General features: G+C 32.6%; 1 protein-coding gene across 1 annotated transcript; it reads left to right on the top strand.

Moving 5' to 3' along the window:
* The first annotated feature begins 1,447 nt into the window (after positions 1-1,447).
* Positions 1,448-22,912, top strand: LOC111628404 (60S ribosomal protein L17). Its single transcript, XM_023372180.1, has 6 exons — positions 1,448-1,548; positions 1,703-1,752; positions 16,138-16,178; positions 16,254-16,388; positions 22,431-22,626; positions 22,694-22,912. Exons 2-6 carry the CDS (start codon positions 1,713-1,715, stop codon positions 22,837-22,839), a joined length of 558 nt encoding a protein of 185 aa, XP_023227948.1. The 5' UTR covers positions 1,448-1,548; positions 1,703-1,712; the 3' UTR covers positions 22,840-22,912.
* The last annotated feature ends 427 nt before the right edge of the window (positions 22,913-23,339 follow it).

Genomic DNA, 23,339 nt, shown 5'->3' on the forward strand with positions numbered 1-23,339 from the left:
ATTCCGTTTTATATGAATTCCATGTTGTACGAGTCACTTAGATTTTACAAATACGTGAGCCGTTCACAGCCCGGCACACATATTTGTAAAATCTAAGTGACTCGTACAACATGGAATTCATATAAAACGGAAAAATCAACAGTGTTATAGGGGGGTCGACTGTAATTGATCAACATTTCCAATAGGTTGACGTCATTCAGCCGACCAATCAGCGCGTTGTGCCATCTGGATATTTAGTCGCACGTGCTTGTAACTAGTCAACATAAAATTAATCATGTACAGTATTACAGTCCGATATAATGATACATGCTGCTTGTAGCTGTTTATTGAGAAATTTATAGAACAGTTATTGCTAGCGGGACACGTCATTACTTATATTACAGAAACAAATGAGAGAGAGATCGTTCTATACAATCATGCTCTTTGTGTTAAAAAAGCATTAGTTTTGACCCATCAGGGCCATATTTACAAGCAAGCAATGCTAGCGTTTTGCTTAGGGCTCGATTTTCGAGGGACCTCAAAAATTTCTACGAAAAAGAAAATTGAAGTCAAATTTTCTAATAATTTTTTTTACAAATCAACAAAACATACTTTGAATACTGTTAAAAGTGAAGAGATTGTGTATAATGATACACTGTTTGACTGTAAACTATGTTTAATTGAACGAACAAATACAGTCGACCAGCACAGGCTTTCTGTGCTAGTTTGCATGGCGGAAATCGGTTCCAAAAAAGGCGCGGAACGACGTTACCCTCCCCTATCAGTTGAGAATAACAGTATAAAATTCACATTACTTAACAAATACTACGCAAAATAAAAAGTAATTAATATGTTTATGTTAATTCTTTTCTTTTTATGATTGACTTCTAAAAGTGTGGGTTGGTAAGGAGTCTCACACAGTGTTCAGCTTAGGGCCTCGAAATGCTTAAATCCGACCCAGTGTCCCACACAAAATTACTGGCATTTTAAACATTAGGAAAAAATCTTATAAAATTGACAGCATAAGTTGTTCATATAAAGCTGAACAATCGGGAAACTTTTTGCTAATTGTTCATAGTCTTTCGGTTTGTTATATTTATTCTGATTTCCGAATAATCATCTGTTTTTTATGTGGAAATATACGAAAACTTATATTAGGCTCCCGTATGGCTTTAAAATTGCAATTTGGAACGCAACAGAGAACTTTCTTTTTCTATTGTTATTTAGATTCTTTACGGGAATTATGTTGACGATACACAAGAATGATTCAAACGACCCGGATAAAAATAGTTCTGTTTTTAAACACCAGAGGGAGAGCATCCGGTGAAAAATGCGAATACAGTACTTCCAGTCTTATTAATAAATCGATTAGTGAACTTATAATTTTGTTTTAAGTTAAATAAATTAAAATTATTTTTAATATAACATAACGATGTTATTTTATAAAAGTGGTATTATTTTAAGAAATTAAAAACATTTAAAATAATTTTCATACGAACAATGTCTGGCAACACTTAATTCTTTTAGTGGACGACATTTTTGTAGCCAGCGAGGAAAAGGTATCGTTTGGTGAGTGTAAATCCGTCTCCATCAAATTAATTTTTAGAATATATTACGATAATACCATTTATTTTTAAATCTTGTAATGTAAAAGACTATATTTTAACAATAGTATCGAGTAAAGATGAAACTGTAGATATTTACACTATTTTATTTACAATAGAGAAGTGAAGATGGGTCGTTATTCACAAGAACCCGAGAATGCTACAAAATGTAAGTAAAATTAAACTCAGTCTTTTTATGAAGTTTGAAATTCAGAATTCAATCGAAATATTTAAATATGTACTGAGAATGTTTGAAAAATGCATATAAGTGAGGATTTTAGGAATAAAATGCTAATGTATAGCATTTAAACTTTAAATAAGTACCTTTAACCTTTAATATATCAAGTATAAGTAACAATATCACTTTTTCTAATTAATTTTTGACAATATTATTAAATAAAGCTAACTTTAAGGATGACCAATAAGCTGGTAACTTACATTTTTGAACTGAAAGATAATTTGTATGAAGAAAGACCTTGCCAGTAGGCCTCGTGCTCTGGCAGGGTTAATTCAGGCTAGTTCTATTTGTTATCAATGCTGCTTGAGAAAGAAAATTATGATCAAACATGATAAATATGCTATACTGACATAGAACATGATGAATGTGTTAATTTTTATGTTGTCCAGATAAATCAAAAAGCATATGTGAAACAAATGTTTTTGGATAATAGATTTGAGGCTTGAACCTTGATATTTTGTTGTTTGCAAAGTTCTAGTGGATTCCTACTGTTTACAAACATCTCTTTTGACCAGTTGTAATGAGTGTTTCCTTAAAAAAAAAAAGTGATGTAAGTGTAGCCTTTCTGTAAGCCTAGAACAGCGTTTCTCAAAGTGGGCAATAACGTCCCCTTGTGGGTGATGAGTAAATGTAGGGGGCACTGGAGGCACGGTATTGAACGGTGACCAAAGGCAAAATTGGGGTCACTGAAAGCCGTTCCTTTTCCTCTGTTAAACCGATAAGAGGAAACATTGCGTTTAATGGTTTCCAGATGTTGAGAACAATGTACGATAAGGGCACAAAGTGTGAGATTCATAGAAAAGTTTTCTTAAGAACATTTCCAATCCTTTCTCACACAAGAGAAAATGAGTTAGGGAGCGTTGGGTATAACTTTATGGAACAAAGGAGGATCAAAAAAGTTTGGGAATCACTGGCCTAGAAGTTTGATAATGGCATTTGGAACATTGATCATGATTTCACTGATGTTCCAAACACCATTGTCAAACTTCTAGGCTTACAGGGAGGCTGCACTGAATGTCAGGCGTTCACGTTTTTGCATTGAAAACTTTGGCTGCAACCTCGCTAATTAATTTATAATTAAGATATTTTTCAAATTTAATTTGGAATTGGTTATTAAATTTAATGTGAGATGCTAGCATAACTGCCTACCTCTAGTCAAATTAATTTATTTTTAATATTTAATTATAACCTTTACATAGCCCAAGAATTTGACATATCGTTTAGTGTGTTTATTATATAATGGAAATGGTTGTTGATGTTTATGCATAATATGTGTGAACACAAGTTTGGAAAAATGTTTGATCACAAGCGACACTAAGATGCTAGCGGAACAAGTGCTAAACACAGACTGGTGGATCATGCGCACAATCTGCGATTTCCCCTCTTTTCATCACTCATTATGCAAGCTATTTTTTTTTTTGAAATTTTGTTTTGCTTGTTATGCAAGGTGCTCGTTAAGCAAGGTTCCACTGTAATCAAGATTGCTGTAAAAAAATGAAAACACAATATCATTAAGTAACCAGAAATGATGAGAGGGTTTTTGTTTTTAATTACATTTTCTGTCCTGTGGACACTAACAAGACCATTTTTTCAAGCCCTTAGTGAATGAAGAATGAGGCTTGACATCTCAGATGGAACCAACGTTTTTGATTTGATTCTGTACCCTTGACCCCATATTCACAAACACGAGTTAGAATTAAATCTTGAGTTAATGGTAAATTGGTATTCACCAACTTTGAATTTTGAGCTAAACACTAACTCTAGACATCCTAACACTTGTTTGTGAATACAGGGGGTGATAGTGGTAGATTTAGGCCTTAACTGCCTCAGCCATCTGGCTGACTATGAAAAGATATTAACAAAAGTAGGCTTTTTATGTTGTGTTTAACTAATAACTATACACTAAACAACACCTTGGTGAAGTCATCCATGTACCAAGGCCTGCTACCAGTGTGAAACTCTAATAAAAAAAAAAAAAACAAAAAGAACAAAGAAAACAGTACAGGTATACCTCGACTTACGTCGTTTCGTGTTACGTCGTTCCCGATTATACGTCGTTTGTCAAAAAAGTATATGGAAAAATAAAAATCAAGTTTAAGTCATTTTATTCGACTTTACGTCTGTCCGCCACAAATACTGAAGTCGTAATATCACTAGAAAAATGTTTAAAGCACATAAAATCATATTAAAATATATACATTTACATGTACTATATTTACAGTACATGCATTCGTAAATTTAGATTACTTTTTTCTGTACTATATTAAAAACTAATTTGTTTGTAAGCTTAAAATAGATCCTTATTAACCATATATTATTAAAAATGCATTAATAAATAAAATACAGAACTGGAATTGGCAATTTATGGTTTAGCCTAGTGACAAGTAGATTTGGAGACAAGTAAATTCGACTTACGTCGTTTTTCGACTTAAGTCGTTCTCCTGGAACCAATTACCGACGTAAGGCGAGGTATACCTGTACTTCACAAATGTTTTTGAACCAGAAACGGTTCTTTTTCAAGTGAAACGGCAAATTTCCGATGGAATGCAACTAAATAAGAACATGGTGATTTGAAAGTTCATTTGAATACGTGTTTATTGAAGTCATCCTACTGGGCATGCACACACTAGCTGGGTAGCATCTGTTGAGATTTACAGGTCATTGTCCATTAGTGCTTGCCATGCTATGACAGAGTCAATTCCTCCTTGTTGATACATGGCATGCCTAATAGGATGACTTCAAGAAACATGTATTAGAATGAACTTTCAAATTGTCATGTTCTTATTTAGTTGCATTCCATTGGAAATTTGTTGTTTTATCTGAAAAACTGTTTCTGGTTCGAAAATGTTTGTGAAGTACTGTTTTTATTTTATTTGAGATATCACAGGTAACATGCTTTGGTATGTAGATATGTTTAACTCTAAACACGAAATTGACTTAATCTGTTCAAGACAAAATTGCCTGAAAGGAAAGTTGTTTGACTGGTTTTTGCTATACAAATTCCCCACATAGCTTGAGGGATAAAATTTTGTTTTCAGGTACATAGAAATTTTCTGAGCTTAAAACCTTTTCTTCAATGCTGCTAAAGTACTTCAAATTTCGTCCACTTTTAATTCAGATAAAGGCTGAAATTCTGAGGACATACCTAATTATGATGACAATTTGATTTTCAAAAGAAACTCCACTTTTTTCATTAAGAATTATTTATTTGTGAATTATTCCAAAGTATTTTAAAATTACATGTGATTTTTAAAAGTAAGTACAGTGGAACCTCGCTTAACTAGCATAATTTGTTCCAGAATGTTACTCGTAAAGCAAAACAATTTTTCTCATATAAATTAATGTAAAATATGATAATGCATTCCATGCCAGAAAAAATTATACAATATACATTGTTAACCAGTTCGATGTTGAATATTTTCTCCGTCGTGTGTCGCTCCACATTGAATATTTTTTGATGTTAAGCCTAATGCGATCACATGTTTTAGAAAAATAATAATTGTGGCTATCATATTATTCCGAATTACTTTATATTTCTTAACACAAAATAGACATATTAGGGAATGCAAAAAACAAAAAATTTTATTTTAAAAATTAATTTGTGTGATATATCTCAAAACAAGGTACAACATACAGTGAAACATTACACTGTACATATTGATAACNAAATCTAAAAAGAAATTTGAATTAACATTTAACAATTTATTAACTGTAATATTCAGTCACCTTTATATTTTAGCGTTGTTAATTAAAACATGTATAAATGTAATAGAAAGATTGATGTCTATTACTAGATAAGAGTCATTCAAATATAATGTCACCTCATCTGGCCGTATGGCCGAGCGGTCAAGGTGGCAGCCTACCGCTCTGGGATACCCGGGTTCGAATCCGAACGGATCGAAAAATCCCTAAGAATTTTTCAGGGGTGGTCCGTTCGGATATGTCGGGCCCCGCTCCTCACCATCGGCAGCCCCATTGTGGGCCTGGCCGAACCCATAATGGCTTGCAAAAAGAGGCCCTCTTTGTTCCCACAGGGCAGAAAAAGTTAAAAAAAAAATTTCACCTCATTATATTTGAATGACTTCCATCACTTAAGTCCTTTTTGACCATCTCCTCTTTCATATTTTGTCAACAATATTTAGACACCCTCCATGTTGAAACGGCCGGATAGCCTGACGGTTAGGATAGCGTTAAACCCCTCTGGGACCCGGAATAATTCCCTGGGTTTTGTTTTTTTTTAATCTGTCTAGATTAAATATAATCTGGACAGATAAAAAAATAAAACCGAGGGAATTATTCGGAAAGTGATCCTTTGGGCCTGACCTCACCACCCCATTATGTGTCTGGCAGAACCCGTAATGGGCTTGCTAAAAATTTCCTCTTAGTGCCCACAGGGCGAAAACAGTTTTAAAAAATCAAACATTTTAAGAAATTAAATTAGGAAATAAGAATACAATGTTTATAAAAAGAAAAACGATAGATTAAAAACTGAATGTGACAAATTGAAACTACATACAACAATGGTGTCAATATTATTTTGGTGTAATATTCAAATCCATTGTGAAGTACAGTATATAGTTGATGATCGTTAGCCGACGAAGGCGAATATACCGAATAGAGAACCACGCACAGCAGATGGTGGAACAAAGGTTGGTGCGTCTATGGACTCTGTAAGTTCTTCTCTTCAACTTGAGTGTTCTGTTGAGCTGGATGTGTTCGATGACCAGTCTGTCCACATTTAGACCCTTGTAGTCGGCATTGCCAAAAGCAATGCCGACTACAAGGGTCTAGATTTTACGCAGAAACTTGGCACTCTTTTTGGGCCACCTTTCTTGAGCGCATCCCCATTGCTTGGCCAGAAAATTGTTTTAAAGAAGATTCAAAGCAAATGGCAAAATAGTGTTAATGAATATTGAATATATATATATATAAAACTGAAGAAAAACAAATTGCTGGCATTTGATAGTGTTAGTTCTGTTAAAGTTAAATTTAATAGAAATAATATTTTAATACTCTCCATTAGCTAATGCTTTAAAATAGATAACAATTAGCAGGTAAAGGCGGCCATACACGTTAAGTTAATCCTCAAAGGATTAACCATGCATGGTTGCGGCCGGATGGCCGAGCGGTCAAGGTGACAACCTACCGCCCTGGGGGACCCGAGCTCGAAACCGAACGGGTCGAAAATCCCCAGGAATTTTTCGGGGGTGGTCCGTTCAAATATGTCGGGCCCCGTCCCCCACCATCCGGCAGCCCCATTGTGGGCCTGGCCGAACCCATAATGGGCTTGCAAAACGAGGCCCTCTTAGTGCCCACAGGGCGGAAAGAGTTAAAAAAAACCATGCATGCCTGACCTTGAGTAATTCCTGATAGTGTGTGGGGAAAAACAGTTTTGGCGAACTGTACCGACCATCGGAGTAGAATCGAAAAACTATTTGATTTTTCTACACAGTGTCAGACTACGCAGGCCGACCTTAACGTGTGTGCCGTCGTGTCGTTCAGTTGTGAGACCACTGAGTAGTTAGAACAATGTCTCGTGAATGTTTGGAAGAATTATTTTCTATAACCTTATTAACTTTTATTATTTATAACGTAAAATAAATTTGATTGAGTTTTAACTGTTGAGAAAGATTACATAAATATATATGAATATTTCTAAAACCTGCAGAGAACAAAAGAAAGCAACATCTGAAATGAAATTTATAAATTAATACTTTGATGAATTTAGTATGAACAACAAAAGTGAATTAGAAGATTGTATGATAAACATTTAAATTTTTGATTTGTTTGAATTTTATTAAATGCAAAAGTTAATTAATATTAAGTTAATTAGTCAAAAAATGAATTTTTTTAAATCTATTGGAGCAAATATCAAATAATAGTTTTCATTGAATGCTTTGACCAGAGCAACTGCATTACCTTATGTGTGTAGTTTTTTAAAATATTTATACAATAATTCCTCTGTAGTGACGTTTAGCGGAACAAGAAAAATATTGTAGAGAGATCTATTGTTATAATGAGTGTTTTTAAATAATAATCTCTTGTCTTGTTTAACATTGTTGGACTACAAAAGTCTGTAAAAATAAGCCTATGTTAGAAAAAAAAGGAATTATTATTAATCTAATCTAGTAAAATATTTTAGAAATAACATGTATCAAAATCACTTAAGTATGTTAAAGTTGCTGACAATATTTACACAAGAAAAAATACATAGAAGAAACTAAAATGTTTTGGAGGTTAGCCTCTAATGAGAGGTAATTTGCAATGGAAGAATGTTGTTCCTGGTGATTGGACATGATAAAAAGGGAAGACATTTTTAATTTCTTCTATGTAAAAAACATTAAAATCATAAAGCATTAAAATGCTTAGTCAGAACCTAAATCCTAGACAAAAAACTCTTCCTAGTTTGACTAAGTAAAACGAAAATATAATTTGAAAGAGAGAGTTTTTTGTAATTATTTTAATTAAGTACACTATGATATTTTCATACACTTTCAAGAGAATTTTATTAAAAGAGTTTAAATGTTCCCATCTTTTAGAAATCAGGCAGGTAATTAAAATAATATAATAAAGTTTTTTCAGAAATTATATAAGGATGTCCTAGTGAAACTGGAACTATGGTATTTAACTGAAACCTAAATGTGAATTCCAGCACGTAATAAACAAATAAATTTTAATGTTCAAATGTTTGTGGCCGTCTTTTAGAGGCCCTCGTCAGGAACGAATGCACAGAAAACACAAACAGTTCTATCCTTTGAAAATTTTGAACTTTGCTGCATTCTGATTTTTAAACGTTTAAATGATATTCGATACAGAAATCGTTCTTCGGCCTTCTATCGCAAGGTTTCTTACTCCTTGATCGACCCCTCGGTCAGGACCACACTCGTTTTTGTCCTCTCTCGACGAAATCGCAGCCGCTTCTCCTTTCTTTCACCTCGCCTTTTCTCCAGGGGGTTATTGCTCCTTTTGTCTTCTTGACATTGTTTCACAGAATCGGNTGAAAGGGACTACCCGCGTTTTAATGTAAAACTTGGAATTAGTTATCTCAATGTTTTCAAATTTCATTATAACTGAAAAGTGATAAACTAGAGACTAAAATTTTTAAAAATTACAGTTTTAATAATATGAATTTTGTGACATCACAATTATTTTAAACAGTTAAAAATTATCAATATTTCAAATTAACAAATTCTTTTCTCTCGGATTTGACAGAATATTTGTTAAATGTAAAACTTCGCTAACAAGAAATTTTACTCAGATTACATTACGATGCTTTAGTTAGGATCGACAGTTCTTTCTTTCAATAGATATTTTGTGCTTTTAAATGCCAGTTCAAAATCTGTGTTAAGAAATAACACTTTTCAAATTTACAGAAATTTCATGTATCCAGTTCCATAATAGATATACAGTAGAGCGTCGTTTATCCGAATCAATTGGGGACTGGGGTCATTCGGATAACTTATTTTTCGGATAACCGATTATGTACGAAAAAATATATTAGCCTATCCNTAATATGATGATAGAATGTTCACACAAACAACTTTAAATCTCATAATTTATTCTGAGGAAATTTGTGTCATGGAGATTTAATTATAGATTCAAGTGTGCCATCAGATGAAAAAGGTTGAAAAATACTTCCTTTTAAGAATGCCAATGTTATCAAAACATTTTAAGAATTTTAATTTGTTTTAAGATGCCCAAAAATATAAAGGCTAATGCCTTTATTATGGGCACCTTAAAACAGATTTCTCTATAAAATTATTCACATTACAGAGTTTACAAAAATAGTTTATTTTTGGCTTGCTTGAACTTTCAAGAATGTACATATAAAAAAAATGGTAACCATTTATTAAGACAGAAAAAAAATGAACAACAATTAATTTTACTGTCCCAAAAATATAAACTACATTTAACAATAACCTAATATTCGATGAAGCTTCCTTTGGCTAAAATAACTGTAAATGCACTTGATTTGTATGAGTTTTTGGAGGACAGATGTGCTTATTTCTTCCTGTGGCAAATAGTGTTTTAGTTCCTCCACACTATTATATTACTGCCCACTTGCATATGCAGCTCTAGCCAAAATTCCTCAAAGATTTTCCATTGGATTAAGAGATTCAGGAGCTAGATCTGGACAGTCAATAATAAGTACCCCTATTAGATAAAAACCATTTGTATGTAAGGTTTGCTGTGTGAATGGGAGCATTGTCCTGTTGAAAGAACTATTGATTTCTACAATATGTTCTGTTTAAGGCAAGAGATTACTTGCCAACATGTATCAAACAATAAGTAATGGACACAATACTTACAACTGATGTGTCTGTTGTTTGATATGTAAAGTGGTCTGTAACTGATTGTAATTAATGTGTGTAGAATTCTACAGCTTGGCTTGGTTATAAGAAACATGGCATAGAATTTATTGTACGGCACTTGTGAGATAACATCAGTTTCTTAATTGTGATGCCTTCATGGTTATTTTGGCCTTTTAATATAACTTTTATATATTTTTATCTTATGATCTTTATTGAAACACCAACTGAAGACTGATCATTTTAGAGTCTGAAATGAATTTTGGGTGTATTGTATGCATATTAGATTTAATTATTGTAAAATCTTTTTGTTTTTTTAAACTTAAAAATGAGATAACTAAAGATTTCCTCAATATGTCAAAAGAGGGCAACACTATTAATAACCAGTACAAATTTAAACCACTGCGTGTGAAAGGGTTAATCGAAGCAGAGTCATTCTTCAGACACCAATAGTCTTTGGAATGCTAAAGTCTTCGAAAAGAAAGCTGCTGGAATATGCTCCGATGTTCTATTTATATTACATTGGACACCGATTCTTGCTACAGTATTTATAAAAGTATAAGATATTTCATATTATTTCTTAATTTCTTATAAGTTAAGTTTCTTTCCATTAATTTCCCAGAACCAAAAGAAGAGAATATTGTGTCCAAGCCAGAGTTTGGGAACAGTATTAAAGATTGTTAGTCTCGTCGTGTTAAGAGTGTTGAAAAACATATTTATTCGGCATTGTGTTAAGATAATATATAAAAATCAGCCCTTCAAAAATTACAGTAATTCACTAACTTGGCAACATTGGTTACTGATGACAGCAGTGTGCTCTGATGCCATTTTGTCATCAGAATGCATTGACAATTGAAAAGTATTTTAAAAGGATTGTCCTTTCATATTTTCTTCATTTGTATTAATCAAAAGAAAATATAGAAATGTACTATCATGCAAATAAATGTTTTCTTTATAACTGATTAATCATTGAATTCACCTTGCACTGTAATCCAGCAGTCTCCTTAATTCTGACACTGTTGGGGGTCTCATACAGTATATGTTGGATTACAGTGTGTGTGCATCATAAAAGAATTAAAGTTCACAGTTGGATTGACAGGTGTAAAATGATTAGTGTCTTCCATAAATTTGTTTTTATTTTGAGAAGTATCATTTAACTAGTATCAAATTTGCAGCGGTTTCCAAAGTGGGTGCTACTGTCTCTTGGGACAGTGAGTTAATGTAGGGAGCCAGTGAAGTCTCCTCTCTAAACTCCATCTCCTCGAGTTGATTTGTCGGATTAAACACAACTTGAAATTGTTCTGATGTGGGTTCAGTGGAATCACACCTCCACAATCAAGATAGTATGTACACTTTGTTTACAAAATGTGTATAGACTATACAAGTTGGAAAACACAGTAAACACAGGATACAAAGTGTGGNAAATTTTATTTTAAAAATTAATTTGTGTGATATATCTCAAAACAAGGTACAACACACAGTGAAACATTACACTGTACATATTGATAACGTGATTCTGCACATTTTTTCTTAGCCGAACATACTTTACATACTCCGGATGGATGTTTTTTTTTCTCTGTAGGTGGTATGAGACTAGGAAAATGCCATTCGGATAAACGTAACAGATTTTTGTGTGATGGTTGACCGTGGTGGGCTAGATGTCTGCTTGTGTGATACTTCTCTGATTACAGGCATACGAAAATCTAGAAGTGATATTTGTTTTTTAATATATTTTCAATATAAAATACAAGCATTATATAACGTAATATCCATCATATGAAAAAACACTTTTTTGTACCATTTTACCGTTTTTCTCGTGCACGGATAATTGTGTATTACCCCATCACAGAGATCAATAGCACCTATATTATAATTATAATCCAATATACAATTTGGTTTTCTTATTACTTCCCCAGATCTGTCACGTTTACTCAAATCAGAGAATTTGTTGTCACTCATTGTACTTAAAATTGCCACATCCCTTTTGTCTTTCCAGCAGAACACAGACAATTCATCTTTCTGACAGGTGATAAATTCCCCTTCTTTCAATTTACAATCAGGAAAATTATGTGGCATTCCTATCTGATTTTTATTTACAGTTCTACATACATAAGTTTTTTTGTCTAGAAGTGTTTTTGCTAAGGTCGGTGAGGTGAAAAACCTATCTAAAAACACCTTGTGATATTTACTGAACAACGGTTCTAATAAGGTTAGCACAACCTTCTCTCCTTGTCCACCTTCAAAATTTCCGTATTCAGTAGTAGCTCCGGTATAAACTATAAAGTCCCAAACATATCCTGTTTGTGACTCACAAATTTCGAAGCTTTTCACTCCAAAACGAGCACACTTGTTCGGTATGTATTGCCTAAATCCCAATCTCCCTTTCCATAGTGTAAGACTTTCGTCTACACAGATATTTTCCTCTGGGAGATATGCATTTTTGAACTTGCATAAATGATCGATAACACTGCTTAATTTATGTAGTCGATCACCACCACCTGAAGCTTGATTATTGTCCGTAAAATGCAGACAGGACAATAAAAGTTGAAAGTGGTTGCTCAACATCATACTTCAAAAAAGGGTGTCGAAAAAAGATCTTTGTAAAATACATACTTAGGTGCGGTTTTCTAATTATGCTTGTGACCATTATAAGTCCTAGAAATTCTCTAATTTCTGGATTTGTCATTGGTTTCCAGTTTTTTATCCGACTATTCTCTCGCAAATCGTTGCAGTTTAGCAAACTATCACCATACCTGTTCGTTTCTGAAACAATCTTGTCAACGAGTTCGTCATCGAAGAATATACTGAAACAGTCAAACGGTGTAGCATCACTCCATAGATTACATAGTATTCCTGATGGTCTCATAAAACTGTTCACTTGAGGACGTCTGAAATTCGTACGAATCCATCCATCGTCACTACTAAATTGCGGATGTTTAGCAGTATTACTATGAGTACTGCCGCGTGATCTGCCTCTATATCCACTTATAGATGGTAAATCAGGATCAAAATCACCGCTGTCATCACTTACATTTTAATCTGGTATGTAATAATCGTTGCTGTCTAAAAATTCAGATTCATCAGAACCTAAATTGAATAAATATTCGATAACTTCTGACTTATTTAGAATGCTGTGTTTACTACTTGCTGCCATGTCGAAAAACAGAAACAAAATGGTCTAAGTTTCTTTGTAATTTCTAACAAAGAACTATTTCTAGAATTTCGATAACCTGCTGAGCAAAAACTAGATAACATAACAGTTCTTCTGATATGAGTCACTTATTTGAAAAGAACATACAAGTAGCGACATCTGATGTTTAAAAAAACATTCCGATGTAAACACGAAAATATTCGGAATTGCCCACGCAGGTCAATGAGGTCAACACGAATATTTTTGGGAACAACATACAACAGGTTAAGGAGCGTGAATCATCATCATCTTTTCTAATAGTATGAATGAATCTATCTGGAATGCGAATTCAATTTGCAGAAAACAAAAAAAAAATTGAAATACAGTAATTTCTAATATTTAATTATAGCCTTTACATAGCCCATGAATTTGTCATGTCATCTGGCATGTTTATTATATAATGGGCTATGGTTATTGATGTTTATATGTAATATGTCTGAACACAAGTTTGGAAAAATGTGTGATCATAAGCGTCACTAAGATGCTAGCAGAATGAGTGCTAAACACAGACTGAATTAGCATGCACACACAATCTGGGACTTCCCCTCTTTTTCTCACTCCTTAAATGAGTCAATTTTTACAATCAAAAAGTCTTATTAACAAAAGTTGATTTTTTATTGAAGTATAAAGAAAACTTCTGAAATGTCGTTTTTGGTATAACATGTATAAAAAATTAAATATTTCTTTAGTTTATTTATTCAAGCAATTAAGACTTTGATGATATTTGCTGATATTAACTCGTTTAATTAGTTGTTGATGAGGGTATTCAAATCACTTAATGATTGCTGCATTATTATTTTCTCAAAGAAGAAAACACTATTTTAAGAGAGAAAAATAAAATTAAAATGTTGCACAAGTTTACTACCTATTGGTCACATTAATTCAAAATTCGATAATAAACGCAATGCATATGCACAAATCAGACACAAGTGCTGATTGGCCAACATGTGTCAAATGATCGCTCCTCAAAGTATTATCACCACTTTGTCCGACCAGGTGATAGCAGTATTCATAGTGATGGGTCAGTCTGATAAATTATGATATAAAGAAAACCTGAAATTTATTACATTGCCCGATTTTGTTTGTCATTATTCATAATGGCCGGACATTATAAATAATGCTTGTATTAAACACTTAGTCCATAACATGTACATAACAGCTGGAAAAGTAAAATGAATTATAGTCTCTGGCCGGCTGACTGAACATAGTATAAATGTAATGATCTTAATAATAAAGCTTGAAAACAGTGTGAAGTTTCGTTTGAGGGCAATATATTATTGCAGACAGGAAACATATAAAGAGTAAAAATACAAAATTTTTTTTATTCATCAAACACAGGTTCTTTAAAATGATTCCAACTTATAGACTATTGGGTTCGTATACATACAATAATCGTCTACACAAACAAGCCTCTGTTGTGGCAACCGACACACGACTTATAGCTAAACTTAACCTACTTACAAACTAAGGAAGGAGAAATAAAATATAGATAGGGATAGTAGTAGAATAAAGGAGAAAATACCCGGGAGTTTTCTGCCACGTGGTCTCGGATGATTCACCGTCTTGAAATTCTTAATGACTGCAGACCTTATTTTCTTTCCTCTTATGAACGTCTACGTTTTCTGAAGTTGTCTTGTGGTCTTCCCGCTTGCCGTTACTTGAACATGGGGGAACTCGATTTCTTTAGCAATTGCCCTACGTTCCTCTATAATTCAGCCGTCTTACAAGGTTCCGATACCTCTGATCTCTCACTAAGCGATCAGGGTATGATCCTCCTTCGGCCTTCTATCGCAAGGTTTCTTACTCCTTGATCGACCCCTCGGTCAGGACCACACTCGTTTTTGTCCTCTCTCGACGAAATCGCAGCCGCTTCTCCTTTCTTTCACCTCGCCTTTTCTCCAGGGGGTTATTGCTCCTTTTGTCTTCTTGACATTGTTTCACAGAATCGGTGATGTCAGCTGAGGGAATAGGGATTAAGGGAGAAAGTTCTAGAACAGTTAAGACAAAAGAACAGAGGAGATACTAAGCCTAACTAAAATTAACAAAAATATATATAAAACTATGGCCGATGGCCACAACAGCTTATATAGTACAGCCAAAAAGTCACTTGCCCCAAAAAGGGTAATCACTGTTCTTATTGTTTCATGTGCTATAAAGATTGGAAGTAATTATGCTGGTCCCTGAACAATAAGTGATGCTTGTTTTCATCTGGAACACTGGATGTTTTCTTAAATTTCAGTGATATTGCCAGCAGCTTGATGTGAAGGCTCCAGGTCTTAGTAGTAATGACAATTCCTGTGCAGTTCTGTTGTTCTATGATTGTTCCCAGACAGTAAAACAAATTGTTTGTTCAGAGGTTGGCATGATTACTTCCAGTCATTATTGCACTTAAAACAATAAGAATTATGATTACTCCCATTTGGCAAGTAACATTTTGATCCTGTATTAATCGTTATTAAAATATATTGTTGCACATGTGAATTTAGTAGCGTTTGTCATTACTTATTTTCCAATTGTTGCAATATATTAAAGTATATTACTTTTCAGTGTGTTATTTTGATATAAAAAGACACTGAACATAATAGAGTAAACATTTATCTAAAAAAACATTGTTTTTAAGGCTTGTTTGTTATATAAACTCAAATGTTCAATTAAATTAACTATGTTCAAATATAAATACGACGGATTTGATTATGTGCCGATAGGAATTTGTGGCTCTTTATCAGAAATCCTTTAAAAAACAAAAAATGCAAATAAATTTAAGTAGTTTTTCTTTAATCAGTTTTGTGATAAGTAAATTTCATTGAATATTTTCAGCTTGTAAAGCTCGAGGTTCAAATCTTAGAGTTCATTTTAAGGTAAGTGATTAAATGGTTTTAAACATATTAAATTTTGAAATGTGACAGAGCATCATAATGAAAAATATATTACAGAATACAAGAGAGACTGCTCAGTCTGTCAAAAGAATGCCCCTGAGACGTGCGCAACGATTTTTAAAGAATGTCATGGCTATGAAAGAAATTGTGCCCTTCAGAAGATTCAATGGAGGAGTGGGACGTAAGGCACAGGTAAAATTAGTTTTTAATCAGTTTAGATTTAATTAAATGAAATTAAACTAGAAGAAAATCATTTCAAGAAAAATATTTTTTAATTCTTTCAATCTTAAATATAATAATCTGGAATTTTATTTTATTTTTTGATGTAATAAATTTGATTGAGTTTTAACTGTTGAGAAAGATTACATAAATATATATGAATATTTCTAAAACCTGCAGAGAACAAAAGAAAGCAACATCTGAAATGAAATTTATAAATTAATACTTTGATGAATTTAGTATGAACAACAAAAGTGAATTAGAAGATTGTATGATAAACATTTAAATTTTTGATTTGTTTGAATTTTATTAAATGCAAAAGTTAATTAATATTAAGTTAATTAGTCAAAAAATGAATTTTTTTAAATCTATTGGAGCAAATATCAAATAATAGTTTTCATTGAATGCTTTGACCAGAGCAACTGCATTACCTTATGTGTGTAGTTTTTTAAAATATTTATACAATAATTCCTCTGTAGTGACGTTTAGCGGAACAAGAAAAATATTGTAGAGAGATCTATTGTTATAATGAGTGTTTTTAAATAATAATCTCTTGTCTTGTTTAACATTGTTGGACTACAAAAGTCTGTAAAAATAAGCCTATGTTAGAAAAAAAAGGAATTATTATTAATCTAATCTAGTAAAATATTTTAGAAATAACATGTATCAAAATCACTTAAGTATGTTAAAGTTGCTGACAATATTTACACAAGAAAAAATACATAGAAGAAACTAAAATGTTTTGGAGGTTAGCCTCTAATGAGAGGTAATTTGCAATGGAAGACTGTTGTTCCTGGTGATTGGACATGATAAAAAGGGAAGACATTTTTAATTTCTTCTATGTAAAAAACATTAAAATCATAAAGCATTAAAATGCTTAGTCAGAACCTAAATCCTAGACAAAAAACTCTTCCTAGTTTGACTAAGTAAAACGAAAATATAATTTGAAAGAGAGAGTTTTTTGTAATTATTTTAATTAAGTACACTATGATATTTTCATACACTTTCAAGAGAATTTTATTAAAAGAGTTTAAATGTTCCCATCTTTTAGAAATCAGGCAGGTAATTAAAATAATATAATAAAGTTTTTTCAGAAATTATATAAGGATGTCCTAGTGAAACTGGATCTATGGTATTTAACTGAAACCTAAATGTGAATTCCAGCACGTAATAAACAAATAAATTTTAATGTTCAAATGTTTGTGGCCGTCTTTTAGAGGCCCTCGTCAGGAACGAATGCACAGAAAACACAAACAGTTCTATCCTTTGAAAATTTTGAACTTTGCTGCATTCTGATTTTTAAACGTTTAAATGATATTCGATACAGAAATCGTTACATTTACATTGCATAAATTATATAAATAAGTATTTTTTAAAATAAAACTATAAATAAAATTATTATTAGTATATTCTGTGGCAGTCTAAAAGTTAGTCTGATGCTTTTAACACTTAAACGATATTCGAAATGTAAATCATTTTCTTTACATCTATACAGAGTATAATAATACTTTTATTCGTAATTAGTGGTTTTCAACTGGTGTGTCACAAAAATTTTTGAAGGTTATTAAATAAATTATTTTCAAAACAAGCCCAAAGAATAATAATTGAAGTGTATGTGTCAATATTAAAACTCCTTAAATTAAATTGATTATAAGAATATTTCATTGTTATAATAAATAAACATATATATAATGTAGTCGTAAATATATATTCATAAGCAAAACTGTATGTGCATAACATTGGATTATTTCATTTAAAATGAAATTTTTCTTTTAATCAAAAACGTATCTATAATTGTCCATATTTAGTTTAAATTTTTTTAACTTAGAAATAGCAGGGCGTTGGGTAGGTTTCTAAAGCAATTATTATGCAACTTTTAAACACAAATTAAGATTTAAAGTTAATTGCTTTTCTCATGTAAGTGAAAATTATTAATTTAAATAACTATTGTTGTAACCTGCTGCTGTTTTAAGGGAGAACAATAATATTTTATTTAATTCACAAAAAATAGACACAAAGAATTAAATGGCAAGTAATATGATGATAGAATGTTCACACAAACAACTTTAAATCACATAATTTATTCTGAGGAAATTTGTGTCATGGAGATTTAATTATAGATTCAAGTGTGCCATCAGATGAAAAAGGTTGAAAAATACTTCCTTTTAAGAATGCCAATGTTATCAAAACATTTTAAGAATTTTAATTTGTTTTAAGATGCCCAAAAATATAAAGGCTAATGCCATTATATTTATAGGCACCTTAAAACAGATTTCTTTATAAAATTATTCACATTACAGAGTTTACAAAAATAGTTTATTTTTGGCTTGCTTGAACTTTCAAGAATGTACATATAAAAAAAAATGGTAACCATTTATTAAGACAGAAAAAAAATGAACAACAATTAATTTTACTGTCCCAAAAATATAAATTACATTTAACAATAACCTAATATTCGATGAAGCTTCCTTTGGCTAAAATAACTGTAAATGCACTTGATTTGTATGAGTTTTTGGAGGACAGATGTGCTTATTTCTTCCTGTGGCAAATAGTGTTTTAGTTCCTCCACACTATTATATTACTGCCCACTTGCATATGCAGCTCTATCCAAAATTCCTCAAAGATTTTCCATTGGATTAAGAGATTCAGGAGCTAGATCTTGACAATCAATAATAAGTACCCTATTAGATAAAAACCATTTGTATGTAAGGTTTGCTGTGTGAATGGGAGCATTGTCCTGTTGAAAGAACTATTGATTTCTACAATATGTTCTGTTTAAGGCAAGAGATTACTTGCCAACATGTATCAAACAATAAGTAATGGACGCAATACTTACAACTGATGTGTCTGTTGTTTGATATGTAAAGTGGTCTGTAACTGATTGTAATTAATGTGTGTAGAATTCTACAGCTTGGCTTGGTTATAAGAAACATGGCATAGAATTTATTGTACGGCACTTGTGAGATAACATCAGTTTCTTAATTGTGATGCCTTCATGGTTATTTTGGCCTTTTAATATAACTTTTATATATTTTTATCTTATGATCTTTATTGAAACACCAACTGAAGACTGATCATTTTAGAGTCTGAAATGAATTTTGGGTGTATTGTATGCATATTAGATTTAATTATTGTAAAATCTTTTTGTTTTTTTAAACTTAAAAATGAGATAACTAAAGATTTCCTCAATATGTCAAAAGAGGGCAACACTATTAATAACCAGTACAAATTTAAACCACTGCGTGTGAAAGGGTTAATCGAAGCAGAGTCATTCTTCAGACACCAATAGTCTTTGGAATGCTAAAGTCTTCGAAAAGAAAGCTGCTGGAATATGCTCCGATGTTCTATTTATATTACATTGGACACCGATTCTTGCTACAGTATTTATAAAAGTATAAGATATTTCATATTATTTCTTAATTTCTTATAAGTTAAGTTTCTTTCCATTAATTTCCCAGAACCAAAAGAAGAGAATATTGTGTCCAAGCCAGAGTTTGGGAACAGTATTAAAGATTGTTAGTCTCGTCGTGTTAAGAGTGTTGAAAAACATATTTATTCGGCATTGTGTTAAGATAATATATAAAAATCAGCCCTTCAAAAATTACAGTAATTCACTAACTTGGCAACATTGGTTACTGATGACAGCAGTGTGCTCTGATGCCATTTTGTCATCAGAATGCATTGACAATTGAAAAGTATTTTAAAAGGATTGTCCTTTCATATTTTCTTCATTTGTATTAATCAAAAGAAAATATAGAAATGTACTATCATGCAAATAAATGTTTTCTTTATAACTGATTAATCATTGAATTCACCTTGCACTGTAATCCAGCAGTCTCCTTAATTCTGACACTGTTGGGGGTCTCATACAGTATATGTTGGATTACAGTGTGTGTGCATCATAAAAGAATTAAAGTTCACAGTTGGATTGACAGGTGTAAAATGATTAGTGTCTTCCATAAATTTGTTTTTATTTTGAGAAGTATCATTTAACTAGTATCAAATTTGCAGCGGTTTCCAAAGTGGGTGCTACTGTCTCTTGGGACAGTGAGTTAATGTAGGGAGCCAGTGAAGTCTCCTCTCTAAACTCCATCTCCTCGAGTTGATTTGTCGGATTAAACACAACTTGAAATTGTTCTGATGTGGGTTCAGTGGAATCACACCTCCACAATCAAGATAGTATGTACACTTTGTTTACAAAATGTGTATAGACTATACAAGTTGGAAAACACAGTAAACACAGGATATATATACAAAGTGTGGTGCCTCATGTTCCATTAAGTCTGTGGGGGATCTTGGTCAGTCAGTGGATTGGCTCTGTCTGCATGGTTCATCTGTTCTCAGCACTTACCTGTCTCTGAGATACAGTATTCTGCAGGAGTATACTCTCTCTCTCTCTGTCTAATCTCAGTGGTCTTTCCAAGCATCTGAGACTTCCATGCAACCAGTCCCTGACCCCTTTCTCCACTTATATCTTGCTTGTTCTCCAATTTAAGGACTTTTTGGATGGGAACTTCTGACCAATTACAGCTCTTCCTTGTGAACAGCTTTCACCCAGGTCCACTTGACTCGGATGAAGGTGAAGCTTACTTTCGCATTTGCTGATTCTTCGATGTGGGTGGTCACCAACTCAAGTGGTTTATGACCAGACCACCCTTGAATCTAATTAGTGAGGTCAGTGCTTCTTTTGTTCCCTTTCTGTTTACAAGCTAATACTTTACAAAGCCAAAAAGAAGCAAGGGGATTGGAGGGGGTCTTGAATGAACAGTGACCATAGGTGAGAATGCAGGTCACTGACAACCTTTCCCTATACTCTGTCAAAATGGGTAAGAAGAAATATTGCATTTGATGGTTTCCAGGTGTGGAGTACAATGTAGAAAAGCTTTACTAAGAATATTTCCAAACCTTCTTCACATAAGGGAAAACATGTTGGGGCTGTTGGGTATAAGTTTATGGAACCAAGGGTGGGTGGCACATTTGAGAATCCTTATTCTTTACTGATTTATGATCTAGAACAGGAGTGTCCAACCCATGGCCTGCAGACCACATGTGGCCCAATAAAGGTGTAAGCAAAACCAACAAATTTTTAAATTTTATTTTTATTTATTCATTTCAACAGCATAAACTCAAAAAAGAAGTTTCACAAAGCCATAAACATTTATACATATTTTATTTTTGAGTGGAAAGGAAATATTTTAAAATATTTGGAAATGTGTGAATAAGGAAGGAATACTAAATACAGTTGGAGTTGTGACTCAAAGGATTACAGATCCAAATTCAGGGGAAGGAGAGAAAGGCCAAAAGATAAAAAGTAGTGAGAAAGGTTAAATAGACCTTCTGTTATACAAATATTGACCCTTAATTTTCCAACTTTCGTCACTTTATCTTTTGTCTTTCCTTTCCTTGAATTCGGGTCTATAATCCTTCGAGTCCCAACTCCAGCTTCATTTAGGATTCCTTCTAGTGTTGCAAGATTTGGCTACCCTTTTTTCGGTTTGGCATAAAAAATATCATTTGGCGCATTGGCTACTTTTTGGGCTACATATTATTTATAAATATATTAGTTGAATAAAAACACATTTTAAAATGGCATTTCATCATTTTTTATTAATTAGAGACCCAAATAAAACAACCAGGATCCGTGGATTCTGTTTGAGAAACCCTAGTGTAAACAAGATGATTCAGGCACTAAGAGGCATTTCAGAACAGGAATTTTCTAGGTGTTTGGAACAATGAAAAAAATGTTTGGCAAGTGTATTGAGGCTAATGAGTATTTTGAAGCAGATTAAAATACAAAGTTGTTAAAATAAATAAATGATTTTTTATGAATTTTTTCCCATTATTTTTGGGTCCTCTCGCGTATATCGAGTCAGATTATCTGTTAAATTTAACTTTAACAGAACTAACACTGTTAAATTTCAGAAATTTGTTTCCTTTCAGTTATTTTATAAATTCAATATATATTAATAATATTTTGGCACTTGATTTGAATTTTCTTTAAAAAAATGTTTGTAGGCCAAGCAATGGGGATGCACTCAAGGAAGGTGGCCCAAAAAGAGTGCGGAGTTTTTGCTACAGTTGTTGCGTAATGCCGAAAGCAATGCCGACTACAAGGGTCTGGATGTGGACAGACTGGTCATTGAACACATCCAGGTCAACAGAGCACCCAAGATGAGGAGGAGAACCTACAGAGCTCATGGACGTATCAACCGTAAGAATTTTTTCTTTTCGAATTCCTTTTTACTGGCAAGAAAATTTAACAAAATTGATATTTGTAGCGTACATGAGCAGCCCCTGCCACATAGAAGTAATTCTGACCGAAAAAGAACAGGTGGTGGCCAAGCCGACGGCAGAGGAAGAGGCACCCAAAAAGAAGCTGTCGAAGAAAAAGATGGCGAGACAAAAATTAATGCAGAGAGATTAGATTTTTTTCTGTTTGTAGGCAAGACTGCAAACAGAAATGTATTGATAAATAAAAATAAAATCTATTGAAAGATCTTTTGATTCATTACTACAAAACAATACAATTCAATTAATTTATATTGATGAATTCTTATATTTAGTATTAAGGTATCTTCTATTTAATGGATTGAAAAAGCTAATTATAATAACTTTTCCTATAGAATAGATAAAATTTCACACTTTTAAGATCACTTCTAGTTTGCATGTTGAAATTTATGCTATATTTGGAACAGGCCATATTTCGTAGAATATTTGGATGTAGCAAACCAGTAGTCTACACTATTATTTACACTTTGTTTACAAAATGTGTATAGACTATACAAGTTGGAAAACACAGTAAACACAGGATATATATACAAAGTGTGGTGCCTCATGTTCCATTAAGTCTGTGGGGGATCTTGGTCAGTCAGTGGATTGGCTCTGTCTGCATGGTTCATCTGTTCTCAGCACTTACCTGTCTCT

This window comes from Centruroides sculpturatus, unplaced genomic scaffold (genome assembly GCF_000671375.1).
Source record: "Centruroides sculpturatus isolate CEXI.00-Female unplaced genomic scaffold, Cexi_2.0 scaffold582, whole genome shotgun sequence".
Taxonomy (NCBI): domain Eukaryota; kingdom Metazoa; phylum Arthropoda; class Arachnida; order Scorpiones; family Buthidae; genus Centruroides; species Centruroides sculpturatus.

Excerpts from the sequence above, each read along its gene's own strand:
- LOC111628404 (XM_023372180.1), top strand. The coding sequence starts at position 1,713 with ATGGGTCGTTATTCACAAGAACCCGAGAATGCTACAAAAT. Across the intron at positions 16,389-22,430 it reads GAGTGGGACGTAAGGCACAG|GCCAAGCAATGGGGATGCAC; the intron begins GTAAAATTAGTT and ends AAATGTTTGTAG. Across the intron at positions 22,627-22,693 it reads AGCTCATGGACGTATCAACC|CGTACATGAGCAGCCCCTGC; the intron begins GTAAGAATTTTT and ends TGATATTTGTAG.